General features: G+C 47.6%; 1 protein-coding gene across 1 annotated transcript; it reads left to right on the top strand.

Moving 5' to 3' along the window:
• The first annotated feature begins 20,221 nt into the window (after positions 1 to 20,221).
• Positions 20,222 to 21,882, top strand: LOC137443088 (vitelline membrane outer layer protein 1-like). The gene is made up of 3 exons (XM_068142491.1): positions 20,222 to 20,392; positions 20,960 to 21,063; positions 21,571 to 21,882. Exons 1-3 carry the CDS (start codon positions 20,222 to 20,224, stop codon positions 21,863 to 21,865), a joined length of 570 nt encoding a protein of 189 aa, XP_067998592.1. The 3' UTR covers positions 21,866 to 21,882.
• Positions 21,883 to 25,064: the final 3,182 nt, after the last annotated feature.

Here is a 25,064-nt window from a genome sequence, read left to right as displayed (position 1 = left end):
ATTCCAATGGCTAATGACTCTCTCTGTGAAGAACTTTCTCCTCACCTCAAGCCTAAACTTCCCCTGGTGCAGCTTAAGACTGAGATCAGCAGGGTGGAATAGCTCTACTATGAAGACAGCCTGAAAGAACTGGGGCTGCTCAGTCTGGAGAAGAGAAGGTTCCAGAGAGACTTTATAACTACATTTCAGTATCTGAAGAGGACCTACAGGAAGGCTGGGGGAGGACTTTTTAGAAGGGCTTGTAGCAACAGGATGAGGGGCAATGGTTTGAAACTGGAGCAGGGTAGGTTTAGGTTGGACATGAGGAGGAAGTTGTTTACAATGAGAGTTGTAAAATACTGGAACAGATTGTCCAGGGATGTGATTGAGGCCCCATCCCATGAGACATTCAAGATCAGACCCAATGTGGCCCTAGGTAACCTGATCTAGTTGGAGGTGTCCCTGATCACTGCAGGGGAGCTGGAAAAGGTGACCTTTGAGGTTCCCTTCCAATCCAATGCAATCTGTGAATCTGTATATGATGTATGTAAAATAAATGTATAGAAGGTTATATATATACTGTATACCATACACAATTGGCTTCATCTGACTGGGAAAAAAATTATACATTGCCAACTCAGAAAAAATGATTCATTTCTGATTTTTACACTTGAAAATGCCACACACTGAGGAACACAAACTTAATTTGGCACTGTTGATGTGTATTGTCTTTCTCAAATTCTGAGATGTACCTATCCTGAGTCTCTTCCTCTCCAGGCTAAGCAACCCCAGCTCCCTCAGTCTCTCCTCATAGGGCTTGTGCTCCAAACCCCTCCCCAGCTTTGTTGCCCTTCTCCAGCAACTCAACATCTTTCTTAAACTGAGGGGCCCAAAACTGGACACCAGACTCAAGGTGTGGCCTAACCAGTGCTGAGGACAGGGGCACAATGACCTCCCTGCTCCTGCTGGCCACACTGTTTCTGATGCAGGCCCTCTTGGCCACCTGGGCACACTGCAGGCTCATGTTCAGCCTACCATCAGCCAGTACCCCCAAGTCCCTCTCTGCCTGGCCGCTCTCCAGCCAATCTGACCCCCACTGCATGGGGTTGTTGTGGCCAGTGTGCAGAACCCGGCACAGAACCTGACCCAGAAAAGTCTCCTGTGGAACACAAATCAATCTAAGTTTCTACAATTAGATCAGGTTTGTGACACTTTTTACTATTGATTCAAATTGCTAATGAAGAAAAAATGAGATGGACACTCCTGCAGTGCAGATTTACTGACAGCTAGAGACCAGATGTCAATTTACACCCACTGCAGATCTATGACTATACCTCCAACTAATGATCACTTCACAGGAAAACTCTAGCAACTTATTCTGAAGATGCACTGGGAGAAGTTCTCAGAATTAGCCTTAACCACAGCCTCAAGGCTGTTCAGTTCCTTCAACATGTGTGTTGTGGTATACCTGATACATCCAAAGTGATACATCCAAAGTGATCCATCCCTCTGCTATGTGTCAGGGTCCTATTCCCCTGGCTATATATACTGGGTACACAGTAGAATTGTAGAATCATAGAATCAATAAGTTTGGAAAAGACCTCAAGGATCATCAAGTCCAACCCAAGACCTCATGACTACTAAATCATGGCACCAAGTGCTACGTCCAACCCCTTTATGAACATCCCAGGAATGGTGATTCCACCACCTCCCTGGGCAGCCCATTCCAACAGCTAACAATTCACTGTGAAGAACTTTCTCCTCACCTCAAGCCTAAACTTCCCCTGGCACAGTTTGAGACTGTGTCCTCTTGTTCTGGTGCTGGTTGCCTGGGAGAAGAGACCAACCCCCACCTGTCTACAACCTCCCTTCAGGTAGTTGTAGAGAGCAATAAGGTCTCCCCTGAGCCTCCTCTTCTCCAGGCTAAGCAACCCCAGCTCCCTCAGCCTCTCCTCATAGGGCTTGCGCTAAAGGCTTCTCACCAGCCTCATTGCCCTTCTCTGGACACATTCAAGATCCAGAACTGGACACACTACTCAAGGTGTGGCCTAACCAGCGCTGAGTACAGAGGCACAATGACTTCCCTGCTCCTGCTGGCCACACTATTTCTGATGCAGGCCAGCAGTGCATACCTGAGCTTTCTTCCCCAGAAAACCAAGGGATTCCCTTGATGTTGACAAGCTACCAGAAGCTATGGTATATTCTGCAATGGGATACAGTACTGGGGAGGCAAGACAGTCACCATCACTTGGCTGTGGAAAGCTGTCTCGTCCTAACAGCAATGTCAGCAAGGGTACTTCAGTCCTATAGTGTCCCCTGCAGAGAGCAGGGACCTCACATCTGCTCTTGTCACAGACATCACCTTCCCCAGTTTCCTACTGGTGGATGCTGACCATGCTCCTCAGATTCTTTCTTTTCCTTTTAACTGCCCTGTGGGAAAAGGTGGCATGTTCTGTGGCTGGGTTTTGGCCATGTGGAATTGCAATCCTGTCCATTCTGGAGCAGGGCAGAAATACTTGATGGTCATTAAAAATTGGAACCATTGGAAATTACTGTTGGCCACAGCACTCTGGATGTTTGTACTGATGGGCAAACACAAGCAAAAGTCTTTACTGTCTCAAGAGGTCCTTGCAGCCAGTCATGATGCTCCAGAGAATTTACTGTGGAAGAGTCTGTCATCTACAGTTAATCATCCACCTCTGGAACTGGTGCTGCAAAGTATATTGATCCAGCAAAGCCTTTGAGCACAGCATTTGTCTTCTGGACTTCATTTATATTCACTAAAATTCATGAAGTGCTGAAAGGTTTTGCCCTACTTGAGTTTGCAGCATCTTAAAAGCTCAGACCTTCAATTAGCTGCCTTTAAACCAAGGTCTCAAAACCTTCATAGTATCTCATAGTATCTGTCAGGGTTGGAAGGGACCACAAGGATCATCTAGTTGCAACCCCCCTGCCATGGGCAGGGACACCCCACACTAGATCAGCCTGGCCAGAGCCTTGTCCAGCCTGCTCTTAAACACCTCCAGGGATGGCGCCCCAACCACCTCCCTGGACAACCCATTCCAGGGTTTCACCACTCTCATGGTGAAGAACTTCCTCCTCACATCCAGCCTGAATCTCCCCACCTCCAGCTTCATTCCATTCCCCCTAGTCCTGTCACTACCTGATAATCTGAGAAGTCCCTCCCCAGCCTTCCTGTAGGCCCCCTTCAGATACTGGAAGGCCACAATTAGGTCACCTTGGAGCCTTCTCTTCTGCAGACTGAACAGCCCCAACTCCTTCAGTCTGTCCTCATAGGAGAGGTGCTCCAGCCCTCTGATCATCTTTGTGGCTCTTCTCTGCTGACCAGTGGACCTGAGAGACAGCTGTCATTCTTGCACTGCATCAGACCTCCTTTTTCACAAGATGGTGTAAGCAGCAATGATCTGGACCCAATAGCTTTGCTTGGGAATCCAGAGCTACACCATGTGGGGGGAGGCTCTGGACTAACCAGGAGATAAATAATTCATGATCAGCAAGTTTGCTGATGAGTTACTCTGTAGTCTCTGTGAGGAAGGAGGAAATGCTGGTAAGGCACAGGTTAACCCAAGATATCCTACACAAGAGTGTAGTTCAGAGAGAGAACATGAAGGCTCCTCCTTCTGAGTTATTAATAGGTATTTCTTCTGTGTTGGGAACCTGCTATCTACTTGGCTTCACCTCCTGCAAACACATTGATCCAAATCTCCATCTCTTGCCTCACCTCTGTCATAAACATCAAGGTCAGGAACTGGTCACCACCTGCAAACAATGGTAGCTGCTTGGGGCATGTTCTATTTATTATTTACATTCTATTAAAACTCTGACCTAGAAAGGCCCAGTTATTTGCTCCAGGAGTCTCTGCAGTGTTGAGGTATCCAAGGGTTCCACAACATCAGTTTCTCTCATGAAATGAGGGAGTGATATTTCTCCAAGCACCAAGGAGCATAAGCTAAAGCAAAAAGGATTCATTCACTCTGCCAGATTTTCTTGATTCATTTCAAGGTTTCAGGTATTACATGGGATATAATAAATCCAAGGCAACTACAACTGTTTGTAGAAAACTGTTCTGCAGTTGAGACCCTAGTCTCTTATTGCAAACAACTCAGAAAACAAATTGCTGGGAAATCATCTATGAATGACAGAGGTGGTCTACCTTGGACCACCAAGGGAGGCATGAAAGGTGTCCTAGCCAGCATTCACACTCAGAAGGGACTCAGGCTTCAGTCCCCAGGTTCTGTCTTGCTGCTTAAGCATCCTAGACTGACCATACCCAGGCCCTGGCTCCCTGCACATGACCCCAGTGCCAAGACATAGTCCTCCTTGTAACATTTCCTTCTTTGTCCCTGGCCCAAAGACTTGGAAAGGAAAGGAAAAGAGGGAAAATGACACCTGCATCATTAAAAGTGTAGCATTCGTACATGCCACATCTCATTTGTTACTTCTGTCATGGGTGATGCTGAGAGCTGTAAGGACCAGAAAAGCACTGAGGAGGTAGGAAGAGTACTGGAGAGGCAAACAGAGGAGGTGGAGGTTGCTCTCCTTGCACCTAAGTTCTTACCGTTAACACAGACAGAAACAAGTGGAGACAGCACAGCCAGAGATAGCAGGCAGGGGAGCCACTGTCAGCCCAGAAAATGGTAGCATCCACCTTCCTGTAGAGTTTTGGCAGACACAGAACCCTCTCCCATCTCCTGCTGCAGCCATGCACATTCCTATAAACCCACCTGGAGATGGTGGTGCCAGCTGGACAATGGGACCAGGGTGATTGCTGGTAAGAGCAAGCAAACTTCTCTTCTGATGGCTTACTGTGACTCCCATGTCACCTAACCTGGGGGGCTCAGTTGCAGTCAGCTGTTGGGAGGGGAGAATTGCTGTGGAAGAGATGTTTGATGTGAAGGAATACTGCATCTTGGAAAAGGCAATAAATTCTCATGCCAGCTTCTGCTCCAGCAAGTATAAATCTGTTTAGTCCCCACCAAAGCCTGCCACACTAGCTGTCAGTGATTCATTAACGGGGAACAGGGTCTTGCCCACAGCGTGTCTCCTACAGCAGCCCTACAAAACCTCACTTAACTCTTCCCATTTGATGCCACATGCAGGTTTTCAAACAGCCCCAAGAGTTTCTTCTCATGAAAGACTCATCATGACTGTGCCAGGATTTGCTTATTTATCCTATGAGGAGAGGCTGAGGGAGCTGGGGTTGCTTAGCCTGGAGAAGAGGAGGCTCAGGGGAGACCTTCTTGCTCCCTATGTCTACCTGAAGGGAGGTTGTAGATAGGAGGGGGCTTGTCTCTTCTCCCAGGCAAGCAGCACCAGAACAAGAGGACACAGTCTCAAGCTGCACCAGGGGAGGTTTAGACTGGATGTTAGGAAGAAGTTCTTTAAAGAAAGAGTGATTGGCCATTGGAATTGGATGCCCAGGGAGGTGGTAGAGTCACCATCACTGGAGGTGTTTAGGAAGAGACAGGATGGGGTGCTTGGTACCATGGTTTAGTTGATTAGATAGTGTTGGGTGATAGGTTGGAGTCAATGATCTTGAAGCTCTATTCTATTCTATTCTATTCTATTCTATTCTATTCTATTCTATTCTATTCTATTCTATTCTCACTGCTCTAACCTGAAAGTGTCTGCCTACAAGCACTTGTCAGTCGTGCTGCTCTTGGCATGTCCTTGAAACCTTGATGCTGCTGTTTCCATTTCTTCTTCCAGTGTCCATCATGGAAAACATACTAAAGCTAGACAAGGGAGGCACTCAGGTTCAGTGCAGGTACAAAGGGGATACCAGGGAGAGTGCCTGTAGTGGTTTCTGCCATTGTACAGGAGCAGCCACATAGATGTAAGCAGAAGGTTCTCAGGAGCAAAAGAGGAAGAGAAGAAAGCAGACACCTTCCTTTTTCTTTTTATGGCATCACCTGCAGATCAAAGCCCTTTCTCAGCAATTCTCTTCACTTCTTCAGCTTTGTGCAGGCTATAGTCAAAGGGCAGGTCTGACTGTCCCTGCCTGCCACTGTGTCACCACCCTGCCTGAGCAAACACACCTGGCCCTTTAGCTACTCTCTTGGGTTCTTGCTTGGTTTTTCATTTCAAGTAAAAAAGGTGAGTGTCTTGGTAAAAAATCTCTGACTTTCAGTTATTCACTATGCTGTGGCCCCTTCTTTTTTTGTACTTGAATAAAACTATCATGCATCAGGTATTTTTAGAACTGGTCTTTGTGTTACAGTCTTGACACTCTCCCTCCCTTCATAAAAACCACGATTTTCTTTCATCACCTTGCTGAGTCAGTCTTGTCCTCAAGTTGAATTAGTTACATAAAACTACTAAATCAAATGAATAATTGGTTACTCATGCTACACTAGCTCTGGAGTTTCCAATTTACTTCTTAGAGTGTTTAATTTTCTAAGCAATTTTATTAAGGAACTAAAATCCTGGAGCAATGCATGCTGCAGCATCATCAGAATCTGTTGTAGGAGAAGCTGCCATTTCTAGAATGGGAGTTCTCCTGTCCACCTCCTTCAAACCACAGCCTTATTATCATCCCAGGAAACTTCCCAGCAAACTATTGCAATGAGTTATGCACTGCAAGCACAAATGGACAATTTCAGCACAAATGGTTATAGACTGGAAAAGCTGCAAGCAATTGAAATCAGTCTTAGAGAAGCAAACAGCAGGAAATCTCAACAGACACTGCTAGCAAGCGTGTTTGCAACAACACATATATTTCTTCCTAGAAGAAAATGTTAGCATCATGCTGAGTCCAAGTATCTTGAAGTTCCTCCTAAAATCTCACATTTATTTCAGGTGGAACCCCAGAAGAGAATGTTGTGAGAAGGAAGGAGGGTTAAAAAAAGGAAAAAGTGAGGCATTCAGTGAGGCCTGTAACAGGCTTTAGTGTGCACACTCAGGTTATACATGCAACAAGGAGAGTCATAGAATCAGTCAGGGTTGGAAGGGACCACAAGGATCATCAGGTTCCAACCGCCCTGCCATGGGCAGGGACACCCCACACTAGATCAGGCTGGACAGAGCCTCAGCCAGCCTGGTCTTAAACACCTCCAGGGACGGGGCCTCGACCACCTCCCTGGACAACCCATTCCAGGGCTTCACCACTCTCATGGTGAAGAACTTCCTCCTCACATCCAGCCTGAATCTCCCCACCTCCAGCTTCATTCCATTCCCCCTAGTCCTATCACTACCTGATATCGTGAGAATTCCCTCCCCAGCCTTCTTGTAGGACCCTTCAGATACTGGAAGGCCACCTGGGAGCCTTCTCTTCTGCATACTGAACAGCCCCAACTCCTTCAGTCTGTCCTCATAGGAGAGGTGCTCCAGTCCTCTGATCATCCTTGTGGCCCTTCTCTGGACACATTCCACAGCTTCCAGATCCCTCTTGTAATAGGGTCTCCAGAACTGGACAGAGTACTCCAGGTGGGGTCTCACCAGAGCTGAGTAGAGAGGGAGAATCACCTCCCCTGTCCTGCTGGCCACACTTCTCTTGCTGCAGCCCAGGATCTGATTTGCCTTCTGGGCTGCAAGTGCACACATGAATACACATGAGAACATTAAGAAAGTGAATACACTCTATAAATGAACAAGTAAAGCCCCTTACCCTTTATGTACCTTTGTGCAGCACCATTTTTCTGTCCCACAGCAGAGTTAGGGTGAGGTATGGTTTAGGACCAGGGTCCCAAGGTCCTCAGGGATGGAAGTTCCCCAGCATCTTTCTTGGTGGAGGACTTTAAGAGAGATAAAACACTGATCTACATAACCAATGCCTACAGAGCAGAAGGAAAAAATACCTGCCATGATCTACACTTGTTAATAGTGGTCAGTAGAAGCAATATTATTAGAAAGTAAAGTTTGAAGCAATATTAGAAAGTAAAGTTTGAAGCAACATTAGAAAGTAAAGTTTGAAGCTAGCTAAAGATTGGTCTGGAACAATTCTTAAGTATCAGGCATGACTAGAAACTTTAGGCACTGCATGTTCCCTAATGAAGCTAGAAGAGGCACTTCTGTGCTGGTAAAAGGCAGGTACAATTTTAACAGATAAAAAAGGAAGAAAAACGAATGAAGAAGTGCTGTCACAAGGACTGCTTGTGTCCTAAAAGGGAGGGAAGTGCAGCTGCGTACTGCTTGCTGTCAAACTGTGCTTGCCTTGCTGTCAGGACCTCTGTGCACCGCTCCAGGGTTTGCCACTGCAGAGGCATTCCTTGGCAGAAGGCTTCATTCACCAAGTACTTAATTCTCCATTCATTTGAAGTCATTCCTGGCTTTCACCCCACTCTTCAGAACCACAAGTGGCCCACTCCTAGGTCTCCCCATCGGGGCTGCAGCAAAGTGCAGCAGAGGGAGGCTGCCGGTGGAAAGCTCTGATATACAAACTTGCCCACCCTTCAACAGCTTTCTGTCAGTGACAGCCAGGACAGGTCACTGAAGACACCTGCTCAGGCCATGAGTCAGAGATATGCTATCGCCAGGTCAGAGCTCAAACTCAGATACCACAGCCCTCACCCAAGGGCTTGGTCTGTTTTTCTCCTGGTGTTTCCAGGGAGCAGGTGCACAGAAACATGCTTTTGTCTTCACTGTTCCTAATGAGGTTCTTGAGGCAAATGGGCAACTCCACTTTGTTTTACTAGATGCATCACTGGACTTGCATTGAAGGTAAAATTTTTCTCCACTTGCAGTAGTGCCCTATGCCAGCTACCCACATGCCATTAACTCCTCCTGAAAACCTTCTTTGATCCCAGAACGTGATTTTCCACAGATACCACCATCTGCAGTGACAGCAGCAGTTCACATTTTCCCAGACTGCATGCTAAAAGACACCTCATATCTAGATTTCCCCCTGCATATCCAGTTTCACTGTAATTTTATGTAACTGGAGTATGTATTTCCTCCATTTCTTGGAAATTTGTGGAGTTTTCCCCAGAAAATCTTCCACAAACAAGGGACAAGCCTATGCACATGACATGAATCCTATTGACTTCCCATACAAATCACAGAATCACAGGATGATAGGGGTTGGAAGGGACCTTTGGAGACTGCCTAGTCCAACGCCCCTGCCAGAGCATGTTCCAAGCCTTCCTGGGGAAATAGAATAGAATAGAATAGAATAGAATAGAATAGACCAGACCAGGTTGGAAGAGACCTTTGAGATCGACTCCAGCCTATCACCCAACGCTATCTGATCAACTAAACCATGACACCAAGCACCCCATCCAGTCTCTTCCTAAACACCTCCAGTGATGGTGACTCCACCACCTCCCTGGCAGCCCATTCCAATGGCTAATCACTCTTTCTGTGAAAAACTTCTTCCTAACATCCAGCCTAAACCTCCCTTGGTGCAGCTTGAGACTGTGTCCTCTTGTTGTGTTGCTGGTTGCCTGGGAGAAGAGACCAATCTCTGCCTGCATACAACCTCCCTTCAGGTAATTGTAGAGAGCAATAAGGTCTCCCCTGAGCCTCCTCTTCTCCAGGCTAAGCAACCCCAGCTCCCTCAGCCTCTCCTCATAGGGCTTGTGCTCAAAGCCTCTCCCCAGCCTTGTTGCCCTTCTCTGGACACGTTCAAGAGTCTCAATGTTCTTCTTAAACTGAGGGGCCAAGAACTGGACACAGGACTCAAGGTGTGGCCTAACCAGTGCTGAGTACAGGGGCACATTGACCTCCCTACTCCTGCTGGCCACACTCTTCCTGATACAGGCCAGGATGCCACTGACCTTCTTGGCCTCCTGGGCACACTGCTGGATCCTATTTATCTTACTATTAGCCAGCACCCCCAGGTCCCTCTCTGCCTGGCTGCTCTCCAGCCACTCTGTCCCCAGCCTGTAGCACTGCATGGGGTTGTTGTGGCCAATGCCCTAGCTGTCAGCTTTTCACATGGTCTGTTCCACTCATCTTTATCTACTCCTCAAAGCAGGGTTACAATTGGTCTTTGAACTCTCTGAGCAGTATCCCCACACTTCACTTGAGTATCTCTTGCTTTGGTGAACTTCCTTTAGGGAATTTTCCCTTTGGTCCCTTCCTCACCCACAGTCAGATATAGGAGGCCAAAACCTCAGAGTTTCTTGAAATACAGTTCTAAACATCTAGGCAGTAATAGCTTCAGCAGAGAGGCTGAGGTACTCATTTTAATTGCACACCTACATGAGATGCAGTTATACAAGAAAAAAGAAAGCTAAAAGAAAAGACAAGACAAGTTTGTGTTTTTCTGTCCAAACTGGGACAAGCCACGGTGCAAAAATATTCCATTAACAGCATGAGTCTCTTCTATGGCCACATCTGCACAATTTTATCATGTAATTAGACCTTGGCTCCTGCCAATGAGGGATCTATTAGCTAAAAGCTCCTCAGACAAAGAGAAGCCTTAGTGCATAAATTAATGCAAATCAAGCCTTGGCTCTACCCTCCCATGCTGCTTGAAGCTGTTATGATCTCTGTGTTGCTACAAGAAATTAATGTGCTGCTGGATCCTGAGGGCAACAGACTGATGAGAGGGGAGGAGAGGGCAAAGCAGCCCACTCATATTTTTCAGACAAAGTCCAAGAGCTGAGGTTTACAGCCTGGATGAGAGGAAACGCTCAGGAAATAGCTGGCTTTGTGTATCAGTATTGAAACCGTGTGGTGTGTCAGACTTAGGTGTAAGTAATTTTTTTATGAGATTCAGGTAAGTCAGACAATGCACAGAATTTTCTTGAACCCCTGAGTGAAACTGAGGTGACATTTTCTTGGTTTCCAGTCTTTTTTTCCTGCCACTAGATCTTTGCTTTCTCCCTGGTGGAGTCTGCCAAAAGCAGAGGTGATCACACAGCTCTGAAGAGCACCTGCCTTTACTGCATAGATAGCAAAGTCATTGAGTCATCACTATGAGCTGCAAGTTGTTTTATTCTCTCCTGCCATGCAGCTGCTCAAACACAGTCACAAGCACTTCTATGTGAGTAGTGCACCTCCTGTTTGAAGATGGGCAACAGCCACCACTCCAGAGGAGGAATGGATGTCAAGTTCTTCAGGGAAACAGCAGGAAGAAAAGAGGAGAGTTCACATCATTAAAGTAATGGGCTGGCTTACCAGGACAATCACACAGCACTTACAGGATGGCCAAGGGATCAGGCCCAGCCAGCATGGATTTAGGAGGGACACATCCTGCCTGACCAACCTGATCTCATTCTATGATCAGATGACTGCCTGGTGGATGTGGGGAAGGCTGTGGATGTAGTTTACCTGGACTTCAGCAAGGCCTTTGACACTGTCCCCCACATCAAACTCCTGGCCAAGCTGTCACCCCGTGGCTTGGACAGCAGCACTCTGGCTGGAGGCCTGAGCCCAGAGGGTGGTGGTGAATGGTAGCCAGTCACTAGTGGTGTCCCCCAGGGATCAGTGTTGGGCCCCATCCTGTTCAGCATCTTTACTGATGATCTGGATGAGGGGGTTGAATCCATCATCACTAAGTTTGCAGATGACACCAAACTAGGGGCAGGAGTTGATCTGTTAGAGGGTAGGAGAGCTCTGCAGAGGGACCTTGACAGGCTGGGCAGATGGGCAGAGTACAAGGGCATGAGATTTAACACATCTAAGTACTGGGTTCTACACATTGGCCACAACAACCCCATGCAGTTCTGGGAGTATCATTCCTAGCCAGGCTGTGATAATAAACCAGGAGTTTAATAGTAATAATAATCATAGTACTCAGATTTTATCTTCTTTCAAGAAATGAAAAAGCATTGATAACACAAATTAGAGATGGCTCATCTCCTTGGCAGCACAGCAGAGTTTGGCTCTGAGACCTTGAAGAGGAGGTATAGAATGCATTGATCTTCACCATGGGAAAAGAAGACTATCAGGAAGAGGCAGTGCTGAGAGAGAGAAATGGATGAAGGTTTGTGATTCTTGCTGGTGCCAGTGCAGACAGAAACTTGAAAGTGCTGACTGGAGACACACTTCTCCCCATGGTAGTCATCACTTCCCCACTCCCTGCTGCTGGCAAAGAGGTGACAGGAAGTACAGGAACAGGGCAGCACAGTTATCCAGTTGCTGACAGAGGAGATGGGAAAGATGAAGACAGTGACAACGGCCATGCCTTCCGTCAGCAACAGTCAGCATCCAGCCATCCCACTCTTTCCTCTGCAACAGCCATGGTGCTCCCACAGCCATTTTGCTCATTGTGGCTCCTGATAATGGCTTGTTTTATTTTTGCCTGACATGTCCTGCAACCAGTTCCTGTCCAGGTAGGTATAAATTGTGAACTGTCCTTCAGTGTTCAAAGCACTAGCAGATGCATGTTCTTCCCTACAAGGTCTGGAAAAGCTTGCCCCTGTTAGGTGTCTGGGTTTAGAGCAGCCTCACAAAACGGCCAAGTCCTTACAGTTAGTGGCAGCAGAAGGATTTCCCAGAAGGCTGGCTATTACATGACACTTATCTCACACAATCCTAAACAGAAAATAATTGACTTTTCCAGAGAGCAGCAGTGATGAATCAGCCAGATGCTGCCCTAACTGGCTGCTATTGATACATTGGAGATTTGCTTCCCCTGATCCCACATCAGGTTTTCACTACTGCTGCACCACCAAGGACCCAAAGTGGGGAGGGTTTCCAGTTCCACAGAAGTGTTGCACAAAAGTGAACACTATCCAGGGGTGAGTCCTGCTCCTTCACCCAAGTAATTACTGCAGGTCTGGCAATGGCTTAGAAACTCGGTCCAAATCAACCGTTTCTATTCCCTTTCCCCTGTTTGACCCTAAAATGGTCTTTCACCTCCCATCTCTGCCTTAGAAAAGAGCTGATGCCAGTGAGAGGGTGTTTCCTAGTCACAACCCAGGCCAGACCTGTGCCAGAGCTCGGGCAGGTGCACTTGGGCTCACGCAGCTCTGTGAACAATGCTGTAGGTAAAGGGGAACGGCCGAGTGTCCCTAGAAAATTGTCTCTATGGTACTGCTTACATGTTAGTGCTAGGCAAGATTTATTTGCTTGTTGATTTTCTGCACTGCTGCTTTGGGAATGTTTACCCTTTGCTAGGCTCCCCAGGCAGCAGGAATTTGATGTCCAAGTTTCTTATCTGCAGCTCTAGTCTAGTTTGTATTAATAAAGGTTCAAGATGATTTAGTACTTCCATTTTGCTGTCCAGTTGCAAAGAAGATGGGAAATTCAGTCCAGGGTTACAATCACACTGAAACATAATGCATGTAATAATATCTGACCTAATCAATATTTTCATACACTTAATTTAATCAATGTGGCATATGCTGAACTGTATATATGACCCCGGTTGCCTACATTCTCCAGCCACAGTTTGTACAGTTAGACCCCAGCTGTCTGACTGTTTTTTCCTCATATGCTCAATTCTTTCCCGATTTTACCCTGCAAATGCAAAGAAAATAAACATTGCAGCAATGCCTTTGGCAGCAGCCTTCAGCCTTTTGTTGGTGTGAACCTCCCGCGAGCAGCTGTCACTTGCCATTTCACACTCCCCTCTTCATGGCACCAGCAGAGGCTTTGCTGTTGGGAGCACAGCCGTGCAGGGGGCAAGGTAAGCAGGCAGGTGAAGCCCCAAGGAAAGTTGTCCTCAAAGAGCTTACAGACAACTATGACATGATTATCATGGCTGAGGGAAAGAAGTGGCATCTCCACTCTTCCTCCCATTTGTTCATGACTGATGCTTCAGCAAAGAGCCTCTCACTGCAGAGCCCTTGTGGTGAGAACTGACAGCAGACAGTGTCCATGAGCAGAGCCATTCCTGTGTCCCCATTGGCCCCAGGTGCAGCTACATGAGACCAGACCCTTTCTCTTTGCAGCAATACTTTGTGACAGTGCAGGCTCTTATCCTGCCCCCAAGCAGTGACTGTGAGCTGTTCATGATGACTGCTACTGTGGCATGGTTTCTCAGTTTTTGAAGCAATGCCTGCCTCCACAACATAGTCACAGTATCACAGTATAACTAAGGTTGGAAGAGACCTCAAGGATCATCAAGTCCAACCTGTCACCATAGACCTCATGACTACTAAACCATGGCCAATCTCCTCTTGAACACTTCTAGGGATGGTGACCACCTCCTTGGGCATCACATTCCAATGACAAACAACTCTCTCAGTGAAGAACTTTCGTCCTTTCATCCCCTCCTTGAACAGGAGTTCCCACACAGACACCAAATGCTCCACCCTATGTTGACTTTCCTTGCATCCCCTTCTTGGTCCCTGCCACTCAGCCTGGCTCTGTGTGGCACAGAGGCAGCCCAATGAAGAAAGAGAGACAAAACAGGTAGATTTTTTCCCCTCTGTGTTCTCTGCATTGCACACACTACCCCCACCCCCTGCAGCCCCAACATCTTCCCATAGCAGCACTAACTGCAAACCCCCAACTGAACTGCTCTTCTCACGACTCCCTTTCTTTAGTCCTCCCATTTCTCAATTATACAGTCCTGGCTCTGATACTTGTTCCTCACAGGTCATGTTTGCCAGACCATTGGCTATTTCTGTTGCTTTCCATTAGACTCTGTCCAACTGGGCCACATCCTTCACTAGGTTCAGTGCCCTCAGCCTAGCAAAGCATGCTTGCTGGGGGGCTCACACATGCTGAGAAGAAAAACCCCTCCATTTGTCTTGCAGGTTGCAATTAGTTTCATATATCGTGGCAAGGAGAATAGAATAGAATAGAATAGAATAGAATAGAATAGAATAGAATAGAATAGAATAGAATAGAATAGAATAGAACAGAACAGAACAGAACAAAACAAACCAGGTTGGAAGAGACCTTTGAGATGATCATGTCCAACCCATTATCCAACACCATCTGATGAACTAAACCATGGCACCAAGCACCCCATCAAGTCTCCTCCTAAACACCTCCAGTGATGGTGACTCCACCACCTCCCCAGGCAGCCCATTCCAATGGGCAATCACTCTCTCTATGAAGAATTTATTCCTAACATCCAGCCTAAACCTCCCCTGGTGCAGCTTGAGACTTCGACCTAACGCTGCTGACTCATGCTTCGATCCATTATGACCCCCAGACCCTTCTCTGCAGAGTGCTGTTAAAGCAGGCATTTTTTCTCATGCAGTTGGTGGGACCTTGCACTTGTCCCTGCAGAACTGCATCCTATTTATCTCAAACTATTTCTCTAATTTGCAAGACTATTTGTCAAGCTCAAGTACTCCAAAGTACTTGCAGTTTATTCCAGCTGCCTGTGGTCTGCAAAGTTAACCTGCTTATTATTAATTTTACAGCAATCATTAATAATGACCTGGCCTGGCATTTCCCTGCTGCTGACATCTTGTTCATTCTTCAGGAAACCTTTCTGAAGCCTTTCTGATGTGTCCAGGGCAAGATGATTTGGTAATAGAATATAAAGGGCCTGTAAGAAACAAGACAAAGCAAGAGATATGAGGAAACAAACTTAAATTCAGGTATTTATCTATTTTCCTCCTGAAAACAAACAAAAAACCCATATAATGCATAACATCTGCTTCATCTTAGATGTCCTAGCCAGTAGCAAGTCAGAAGTTGTGTGTTTGGTCACATAGCTGTTGAATCAATATCACCTCCCATGTACTAGCATGTCCCAGAGAGGAGCTGAAAGATGGAAGTTGGTGTATGCAGTTGCTGGGCCACAGACTATCAAGGTCTCAAGCTGTGCCAGGGGAAGTTTTGGCTCGAGGTGAGGAGAAAGTTCTTCACAGAGAGAGTTGTTAGCCATTGGAATGGGATGCCCAGGGAGGTGGTGGAGTCACCATCCCTGGAGGTGTTCAAAAGGGGATTGGACGTGGCACTTGGTGCCATGGTTTAGTCCTGAGGTCTGTGGTGACAGGTTGGACTTGATGATCTTTGAGGTCTCTTCCAACCTTGGTGATTCTGTGATTCTGTGATCCTGGGGGAGCCCACTAAAAGGGATACTGCTGACATCAGGGCTCAGTGGAAAATCTCTCTGGTTCACCTCTGGTTTACACTCAGTCTAATGTCCACTTCTTATATGAATGAACTTCAAGGAGCTGTCCAACTGTTCCAGCTGATTCTCAGCAAACACAGCCATTTTTCCTTTCGGGCTTTTGTACTGAGCAGTGTCTCTCCTCACCCTGACATCTAGTCTCAGAAGACACAGGAGCAGATAGCAGCAGTGGTTATAGAGACTGGATCACCCTACATTGCTGAAAAATAAAATCCCTAATTTACAAAGCTTAGAGCTACTCAGAAACTGCTCTTTCAGTAGACTCAAGACAAATGGTCCTCACACAACCTCCACTTCTAGAGACCCTAGTACAGGAAGGATCTGGACATGCTGGAGCACGTCCAGAAAAGGGCCACGAGGATGATCAGAGGGCTGGAGCACCTCTCCTATGAGGACAGACTGAGGGAGTTGGGGCTGTTCAGTCTGGAGAAGAGAAGGCTCTGAGGAGACCTTATTGTGGCCTTCCAGTATCTGAAGGGGGCCTACAGGAAGGCTGGGGAGGGAATTTTTAGAATGTCAGGTAATGATAGGACTAGGGGGAACAGAAAAAAAACTACAAATGGGTAGATTCAGATTGGATGTTAGGAAGAAGTTCTTCACCATGAAGGTGGTGAGACACTGGAACAGGTTGACCAGGGAGGTGGTAGAAGCCACATCCCTGGAGGTTTTTAATGCCAGGCTGGATGTGGCTGTGAGCCCATGGCAGGGGGGTTGAAACTAGATGATCCTTGAGGTCCCTTCCAACCCTAACAGTTCTATGATTCTATGTTTATCCATTTAGGAAAATTGATGGTCATGAAAGACTAAGTAAAAACCTTGACTCTATGATTCTAACCTTGCTGCAGCTGCCCTCTGCCCACCTGCTCTTTTTTTGCTGTGCTTTGGGCCAGAGGACCTCAGCAGCAAAGTTCTGTCCCTGCTGTGCCCATGGAAGCTCCTGGGGTGACAAAAGGTTCATGCATTTTTCCTCCTGTATCTGTACCAAGGGATTTCCACTGACAGTAAAAAAAGAGTTCTCCTTTTCCATGCTCTTCCATCTGCCCCATACTTTCAACATCCAGTCTCACAAAGATAATTCCTTTGTGCTTGAGGTATTTTCATTTGTTGGCTGTTGCATTTTGGTTTTGTTGTTTGGGTTTTGGTTTTTAACTTTTCCCTTGGTTTGCAATTAGCAAACAGACCTTTGGTGTATGTTAGCTTAAAAAATTACCTGAAACTCAGAGGGGTATTATTAAACAAGAACCTGAAGACCTTGCAGACAGTACTTAGAGAAGATCAGCTCTTCAAGTATCCCAAGTTCCCAGAAACACAGAAAATATCAGAAGGAAGTGAAAAAGAAGAGCTCAGAAGGATAAGGCTGTGTGGCTTGGAAAAAAGAAAGGATAGGATAGGATAGGATAGGATAGGATAGGATAGGATAGGATAGGATAGGATAGGATAGGATAGGATAGGATGGGATAGGATGGGATAGGATAGGATGGGATGGGATGGGATGGGATGGGATGGGATGGGATGGGATGGGATAGAATAGAATAGAATAGAATAGAATAGAATAGAATAGAATAGAATAGAATAGAATAGAATAGAATAGAATAGACAAGGTTGAAAGAGACCTTCAAGATCATCGTGTCCAACCCATCAACCAATCCAACCCACCTAAACAACTGCCACAGTACAGCTTGTGAAGGATCTCACAGCAGAGCCAGTGGTTGTGCCCTGAAGTAATCTGCAGCCCAAGGAGAGCCTGCATTGGATCAGGCTCCTGGAAGGAGCTGCAGCCCATAGAGAAGACCCTTCTCTGAAGCAGGTCAGACCTGTGATCCTCTGGGGGTCTCATGGTGGAGTCCATTTCTGATTGACTACAACTCATGGAAAGAATCTACCCTGGAACAGTTCATGCTCCACAGCAGCACAAATTCAACTGCTCATATGGATCTCAGTATTTTCATACCAGTCCATGCTTTACTTCTAGAGTTAGGAAGGTTTCTCTAGGGTAAAAAATTACTCAAGAAAGAGGTTCACCATCCTGCAAGTATTAAAAATTAATGAGAGACTAAGAAGGGAAACAAAAAGCTGAGATCAGTTCCTTGTTTGTTTTCTGCCTCCCCTCTCTAAGTTATAGAAAGGCACACAGTGTCCAATTCCTCCCACAGGCAGAGTTAATTACTAATATGAATTGTTTCTACTGCTTCCTCCTGACCACTGACCAGAACCACTGACCTAGTACTGCTGCCTCCACCACCTCCTCCCCAAGCAGTCAAAAGGGAGCAACAAAAAAAATCAGCAAAGATGATGAACAGGGCCTTTCCCCAGGCCTGCATCCCCTGCTCCTACCTGCAGTGTCAGGACCACAGTATCACAGTATAACTAAGGTTGGAAGAGACCTCGAGGATCATCGAGTCCAACCTATCAACACAGACCCCATGACTAGACCATGGCACCAAGTGCCACGTCCAATCTCCTCTTGAACACCTCCAGGGACAGTGACTCCACCACCTCCCTGGGCAGCACATTCCAATGACCAATCACTCTTTCTGGGAAGAACTTTCTCCTCACCTCGAGTCTAAACCTCCCCTGGTGCAGCTTGAGACTGTGTCCTCTTGTTCCGGTGCTGGTTGCCTGGGAGAAGAGACCAACCCCTTCCCGGCTACAACCTCCCTTCAGGTAGTTGTAGAGGGCAATGAGGTCACCCCTGAGCCTCCTCTTCTCCAGGCTAAACAATCCCAGCTCCCTCAGCCTCTCCTCATAGGGCTTGTGTTCAAGGCCTCTCACCAGCCTTGTTGCCCTACTCTGGACATGTTCAAGTGTTTTGATGTCCTTCTTATGTTTGTCCTTCTGATGTTTGGGACTGATTGACAGAAAGGCAACACAAGTGTGAAAGTGGAAGACAAACCAAACCCTTTCAAATGGAGCAAGACTCAGGTCTGTGGATATATTTATGAACTGTAAAATAGCTCTACCTTTTTGCCATCAGCCAGTTCATTTGGGGTCTCCTCCTCTACCATCTCCTCTTCACTGCTTCTCCTTATGCTCCTTTACAGTTCTAGTTGTCACAGAATCACAGAATCACCAAGTTCGGAAGAGACCTCAAAGATCATCAAGTCCAACCTGTCACCACAGACCCCATGACTAAACCATGGCACCAAGTGTCACATCCAATCCCCTCTTGAATACCTCTAGGGATGGTGACTCCACCACCTCCATGGGCAGCACATTCCAATGGTTAATGACTCTTTCTGTGAAGAACTTTCTCCTCACCTCAAGCCTAAACTTCCCCTGGCACAGCTTCAGACTGTGTCCTCTTGTTCTGGTCCTGGTTGCCTGGGAGAAGAGACCAACCCCCTCCTGGCTACAGCCTCCCTTCAGGTAGTTGTAGAGAGCAATAAGGTCTTCCCTGAGCCTCCTCTTCTCCAGGCTAAACAATCCTGGCTTCCTCAGCCTCTCCTCATAGGGCTTGTGCTCAAGGCCTCTCCCCAGCCTCATTGCCCTTCTCTGGACACGTTCAAGAGTCTCAATGTCCTTCTTAAACTGAGGGGCCCAGAACTGGACACAGGACTCAAGGTGTGGCCTAACCAGTGCTGAGTACAGGGGCACAATGACTTCCCTGCTCCTGCTGGCCACACTATTCTTGATGCATGCCAGGATGCCACTGGCCTTCTTGGCCTCCTGGGCACAATGCTGGCTCACGTTCAGCTGGCTGTCCATCAGCACCCTCAGGTCCCTTTCTGTTTGGCAGCTCTGTCTGTGCCACTACCTCACCCTAAAGCCATAACTTTCCACATATCCTGAACACCATGCAGTCAGGATGATTAATGAAGATGGTCGCTCACGTCACTTATTCACAGCTCTTTAGTGGATATGGGCAGTGGCCTGTTACTCTTGCTGTGGTTGCTTCTACTCTTATGAAGAAATCCAGTTGACACCTCAATCTTAGAAAGTTCTGTATTGCCAGGAGTGGCAAAATATCCATGAGCTATCCATTCTCCAGACCAGGACCCTTCTCCAAACCACAGCACTCTCTTGGTAGCTCAGCTCAGAGTGCTCCCAGTTCTGCACCACTTCCCTTCAGCTATGTGCACGTTTTCACAGCTCTGTAAGCCCCCAGCTGGTGTACACCAGTGACACCCTCTCTTCCTGGCAAGGGTGCCCCCACCAATGAAGGATGGGCAGTCAACAGCAGCAGTACATAGCAACAACTAACACTCCCTGTGGGGTTTGTTGACACTCTCTTGGCTCATAAATTCCCCCTTGCTGTCACCACTGTGCAGTGAGGCACTGAGCAGGTCCTCCACAATGCAGCTGCTCATCCCAGCCATCCTCTGCCTGCTGGGCTCCTGTTGCTTTTGCAGCACAGATGCACGCAAGTATGAGTCCACTCTCATGGTGCCCAGTGGAGGACCCTGGGGCTCTTGGGGCCACCCACAATTCTGCCCCAGCGGCTACGTTGAAGGATTTGCACTGAAGGTAAGTTTTCACTTCTCCTTGGGCATTGGATAAAACACTGCTGTGAAAGGATCTTATTTTGTTCTGGCCTCAGAAGGGCTGTTGGTAACACCTGGTCCCATCACAGCACTTAACATTGTATCTCCACTGTTCATGCAATCTCATCAGCAAGAAATCTGTAGAATGGAGTAGCTTTCCCAGCTCCCAATGAACATTGCCTTCTTGGAAAGGTCCATGGAGCTGGAAAACACCTGGGGTCAGTACAGCAGAGCATGAACCTAAAGGGCTGGAAGAAATCCCATCTACCAGCACTTCAGCTGTGCATGTCACAGCACATGGCAAGAGGGTGGACAAGACCCAGGGCAGCAGCCATTAAGTATTCCAGTGTTCAGAGCCTCTGCTCTGCAGTCTGGAGGAAAAGCAGAGGGCTCCCTGAGAAATGCTGTGGAGCTGCCTCACAGCTCACCTCAGCAGTACTACCTATGCCTGGCTTCGTCCCCGGAGTCTCTCATCACAGGGGCTCACCTCACCTCTTCCTCTGAATGAGGGAGGGTGCTGACATTTCCAATTTTCTTCCCCTCTTCCAAGGTGGAGGCCTACCAGGGATTTTGGCTGTTTTATGACGACACAGCTCTGAACGGCGTCCGCCTGATCTGCAGTGATGGTACAGTCATTGAGTCCTCTGTGGGACCGTGAGTAGTCTTCGCTTTCTCGCTGTTCAGGAGAGCAGGAAGCAAAACTAGCACAATGGCTTCCCCATAGGCTCCCAAACCCCTCTGAGGGCAGCTCCTCACTTTGCCTGAGGATGTAGGTGAGGTCTCCCTGACCAAAAAGTGTGAAGGTCTCAGCGTAGAGGTCTGGTCCCAGGGAAGGGATTAGTACTTCAAAAGATGAAGTTCCAAAATGCAGGTCTTACACCTGTTCTTTCACCTTTTCCTCAAATGCTTGCTTTGAAAATTACATTAACATGGACAAAGCAAGCAGCTGAAATTCCCAGCAACAGGGCAGCCCAGGACTGATGGCAGCCAGGCACCTACAGGGTGATGGGGAAGCAGAACGAGAAATGTGCTTGTAGAAACCACCATCACTGTTTAGGTCCCTTACCTCAGGACTACCAGGATCCCAGGTGAGTTTTGGTGTTGACTGCGGAACAGCAGAGGCTGAACATGCCTTAGCAAGTTGTTTTTCTTCTCTGGCAGTTGGGGAAGCTGGACCAAACCTCAGTTCTGCTCCAGAGGCAAGCTGGTTTCCTTCTCACTGCGTGTGGAAGAGAGGCGGTACCTGCTTGATGACACGATGGCTAACAATGTGAGGTTTGCCTGCTCAGATGGGACAAACCTGGAGGGGTTGGGAAATCTGGGAGGTCACTTTGGCCCATGGAGCAGCAACTGCACCTCTGGGGCCCTCTGTGGGCTCCAGACAAAGGTGGAAGACCCTCAAGGAATATGGGATGACACAAGTCTCAATGACATGAGAGTCTTCTGCTGTAAATAACCCCAACCCCCCCACCCCAAGCTAGCATCTACAAAGTGGTCCAACATTAAATCTTGAAGGTATCCTTACACAAGGAGCAGTGTGTGTTTTTGTTCTCCGTCTTATCTTGTCAAACATAGCCAGAGCAGCACCCAGGGGGGTTTCCTCACCCAGCTGCTGCAAGGTTGCTGCAGATTCTTGCTCCTGGGTCCAGGCTGGGACCAACACACCAAGCACAGTGCTGTCCAGCTGTGTCTGCATCTGTACAGAGACAAACACACACAACCAGCATGGGTGGCAGCTGCTGGTTCTCTCTGGCAGTTCAAGACTGATGTTCCCTAGTGAAAGATACCTTCACACATGGAACACAGGCCTCTCCAGCAGCTAGCAGTACCTCATATGTGAGAACTCTGACCATTATAAGAAGTATGGGACAGGAAGTAGCCACAAGCTCGCATCTCTCAGGGTATTTAGCAGGAGCAAGTCGGTTGGAGAGTCTTGTGATGCACATGCACAGGAAGGACTCAAGGAAGAAAGGGACAAACAGCAATGGTGAGGAGAGTTCCAGAGTAAATTGCAAACATTTCAACAACATTTTTTTCCCTTAGCACCAAGAGTACAAAGAGGAGGTAGAAATGTGAGAAAGACATAGGAGGGAAGGATAATTTCCTTAACTCTCTAAAGTTCATAGACATTCCCCACACTCATATATTTGGGATTTGATTGCCATGGTATTATCCCTGATAAGCAACTCTTGCTTAGGAAGATTGCAAGTGGTCCTCAATAACACCAGTGAGATATGAGTTTCTGTCACACATTGAAACCTCAACACACAAACACAGCTAACTCAGTGATACCTTTGTTTAACCCCTGCTGGGAGACCAGACATTCCAGAGGTTTCTGAAGCATTAACTGTGCCATCCTTTACCCTTAAGCATCCAAATGAACCACTTGGCATGTAGCCAGGAGATGACTCACAACAGGTATGTCTCAAAGCATTTTTAACCTTTTACACTGACTCTTTGAAAACACAGTTTTGAAATTCCAATTTTTCTTGCCCATTTGCTTGGTGACCACATACTGACCTTACTCCATATCTGTACTGGTAAGGCCCACTGCAGGGGTGAGATGGCTTAATCCACTTGCACCCACATAAAGCCCTGAGGAGAGAGACTTGGGGGTGCTGGTGGACAAAAAGCTCAACATGAGCTCTCAGTGTGCACTTGCAGCCTGCAAAGCCAATCAGATCCTGGGCTGCATCAGGAGAAGTGTGGCCAGCAGGTCGAGGGAGGTGATCCTCCCCCTCTACTCAGCTCTGATGAGACCCCACCTGGAGTACTGCCTCCAGTTCTGGAGCCCCTATTACAAGAGGGATGTGGAGGTGCTGGAACGTGTCCAGAGAAGGGCCACAGGGATGATCAGAGGGCTGGAGCACCTCTCCTATGAGGACAGACTGAAGGAGTTGGGGCTGTACAGTCTGCAGAAGAGAAGGCTCCCAGGTGACCTCATTGTGGCCTTCCAGTATCTGAAGGGGGCCTACAGGATGGCTGGGGAGGGACTTCTCAGGATCTCAGGTAGTGACAGGACTAGGGGGAATGGAATGAAGCTGGAGGTGGGGAGATTCAGGCTAGATGTGAGGAGGAGGTTCTTCACCATGAGAGTGGTGAAACCCTGGAATGGGTTGTCCAGGAAGGTGGTCGAGGCCCTGTCCCTGGAGGTGTTTAAGACCAGGCTGGCTGAGGCTCTGGCCAGCCTGATCTAGTGTGGGGTGTCCCTGCCCATGGCATGGGGGTTGGAACTAGATCATCCTTGTGGTCCCTTCCAACCCTGACTGATACTATGATACTATGATAAACTCAGCTGGAGGAGCAAATGGAAGCTGTATTTTACAAGCAATAATGAAATTGCAATGAATATATACAAACTAGACAGCATTTACAATATTATACAAGAATTTACAAGAAATAACACAACACAGATCCTCCCAAGGAGAATTCCCCCTCGGGTTCCCCCAAACCTCTCTCCCCCTCCTCCCCTTTCCCCTAGTAGTTAATTAGGTGCAAGAGAGAAAGAAAAGGATATTAAGGGATATTTGTTAGCTCAAAGCAGTTGTTAAGAAAGTTAGTTGTTCTTATCAGTTTGGAGTTCAGGGTCGACATGCATGCAGTCTGGTCAAGAACGAAAGTCAGAAAAGACTGAAGCTGAAGTGAGTGAGAAAGAGTATTAGTGATATTTGCTATGGTACATCCCATATCTGACCCATGAAATTAATTTAGAATTAATCTTTGTTTTCCTTTTTACACCTAAACATTCAGCTAGAGAATTCTGCAGCTGTCCTTTTCTTAAAGGCACAGCCTAACCTGTCACAGCCACAAACTGTGGTTCTGCAGACACGCTGGAGGGAAGGGAGGCCATCCAGAGGGACCTTGACAGGCTGGAGAGGTGGGCACAAGCCAACCTCATGAAGTTCAATAAGAGCAAGTGCAGGGTCCTGCATCTGGGTCGAGGCAATCCCAGGCACAAATACTGGCTGGAAAGTAGCCCTGAGGAGAGAGACTTGGGGATGCTGGTGGACAAAAAGCTCAACATGAGCTCTCAGTGTGCACTTGCAGCCCGCAAAGACAATCAGATCCTGGGCTGCATCAGGAGAAGTGTGGCTAGCAGGTCGAGGGAGGTGATCCTCCCCCTCTACTCAGCCCTGGTGAGACCCCACCTGGAGTACTGTGTCCAGTTCTGGAGCCCCTATTACAAGAGGGATATGGAGGTGCTGGAAGGTGTCCAGAGAAGGGCCACAGGGATGATCAGAGGGCTGGAGCACCTCTCCTATGAGGACAGACTGAAGGAGTTGGGGCTGTTCAGTCTGCAGAAGAGAAGGCTCCCAGGTGACCTCATTGTGGCCTTCCAGTATCTGAAGGGGGCCTACAGGATGGCTGGGGAGGGACTTCTCAGGATCTCAGGTAGTGACAGGACTAGGGGGAATAGAATGAAGCTGGAAGTGGGGAGATTCAGGCTAGATGTGAGGAGGAGGTTCTTCACCATGAGAGTGGTGAAACCCTGGAATGTGTTGTCCAGGGAGGTGGTCGAGGCCCCATCCCTGGAGGTGTTTAAGACCAGGCTGGATGAGGCTCTGGCCAGCCTGCTCTAGTGTGGGGTGTCCCTGCCCATGGCAGGGGGGTTGGAACTAGATGATCCTTGTGGTCCCTTCCAACCCTGAATGAAA

This window comes from Melanerpes formicivorus, unplaced genomic scaffold, assembly GCF_026170545.1.
Source record: "Melanerpes formicivorus ecotype bairdi unplaced genomic scaffold, bMelFor1.0.p_v2 SCAF_1, whole genome shotgun sequence".
In the NCBI taxonomy this organism is placed as follows: Eukaryota; Metazoa; Chordata; class Aves; order Piciformes; family Picidae; genus Melanerpes; species Melanerpes formicivorus.
Note: the sequence above shows the minus strand (reverse complement) of the source record. Positions and strands in the feature narration are given on the sequence as shown.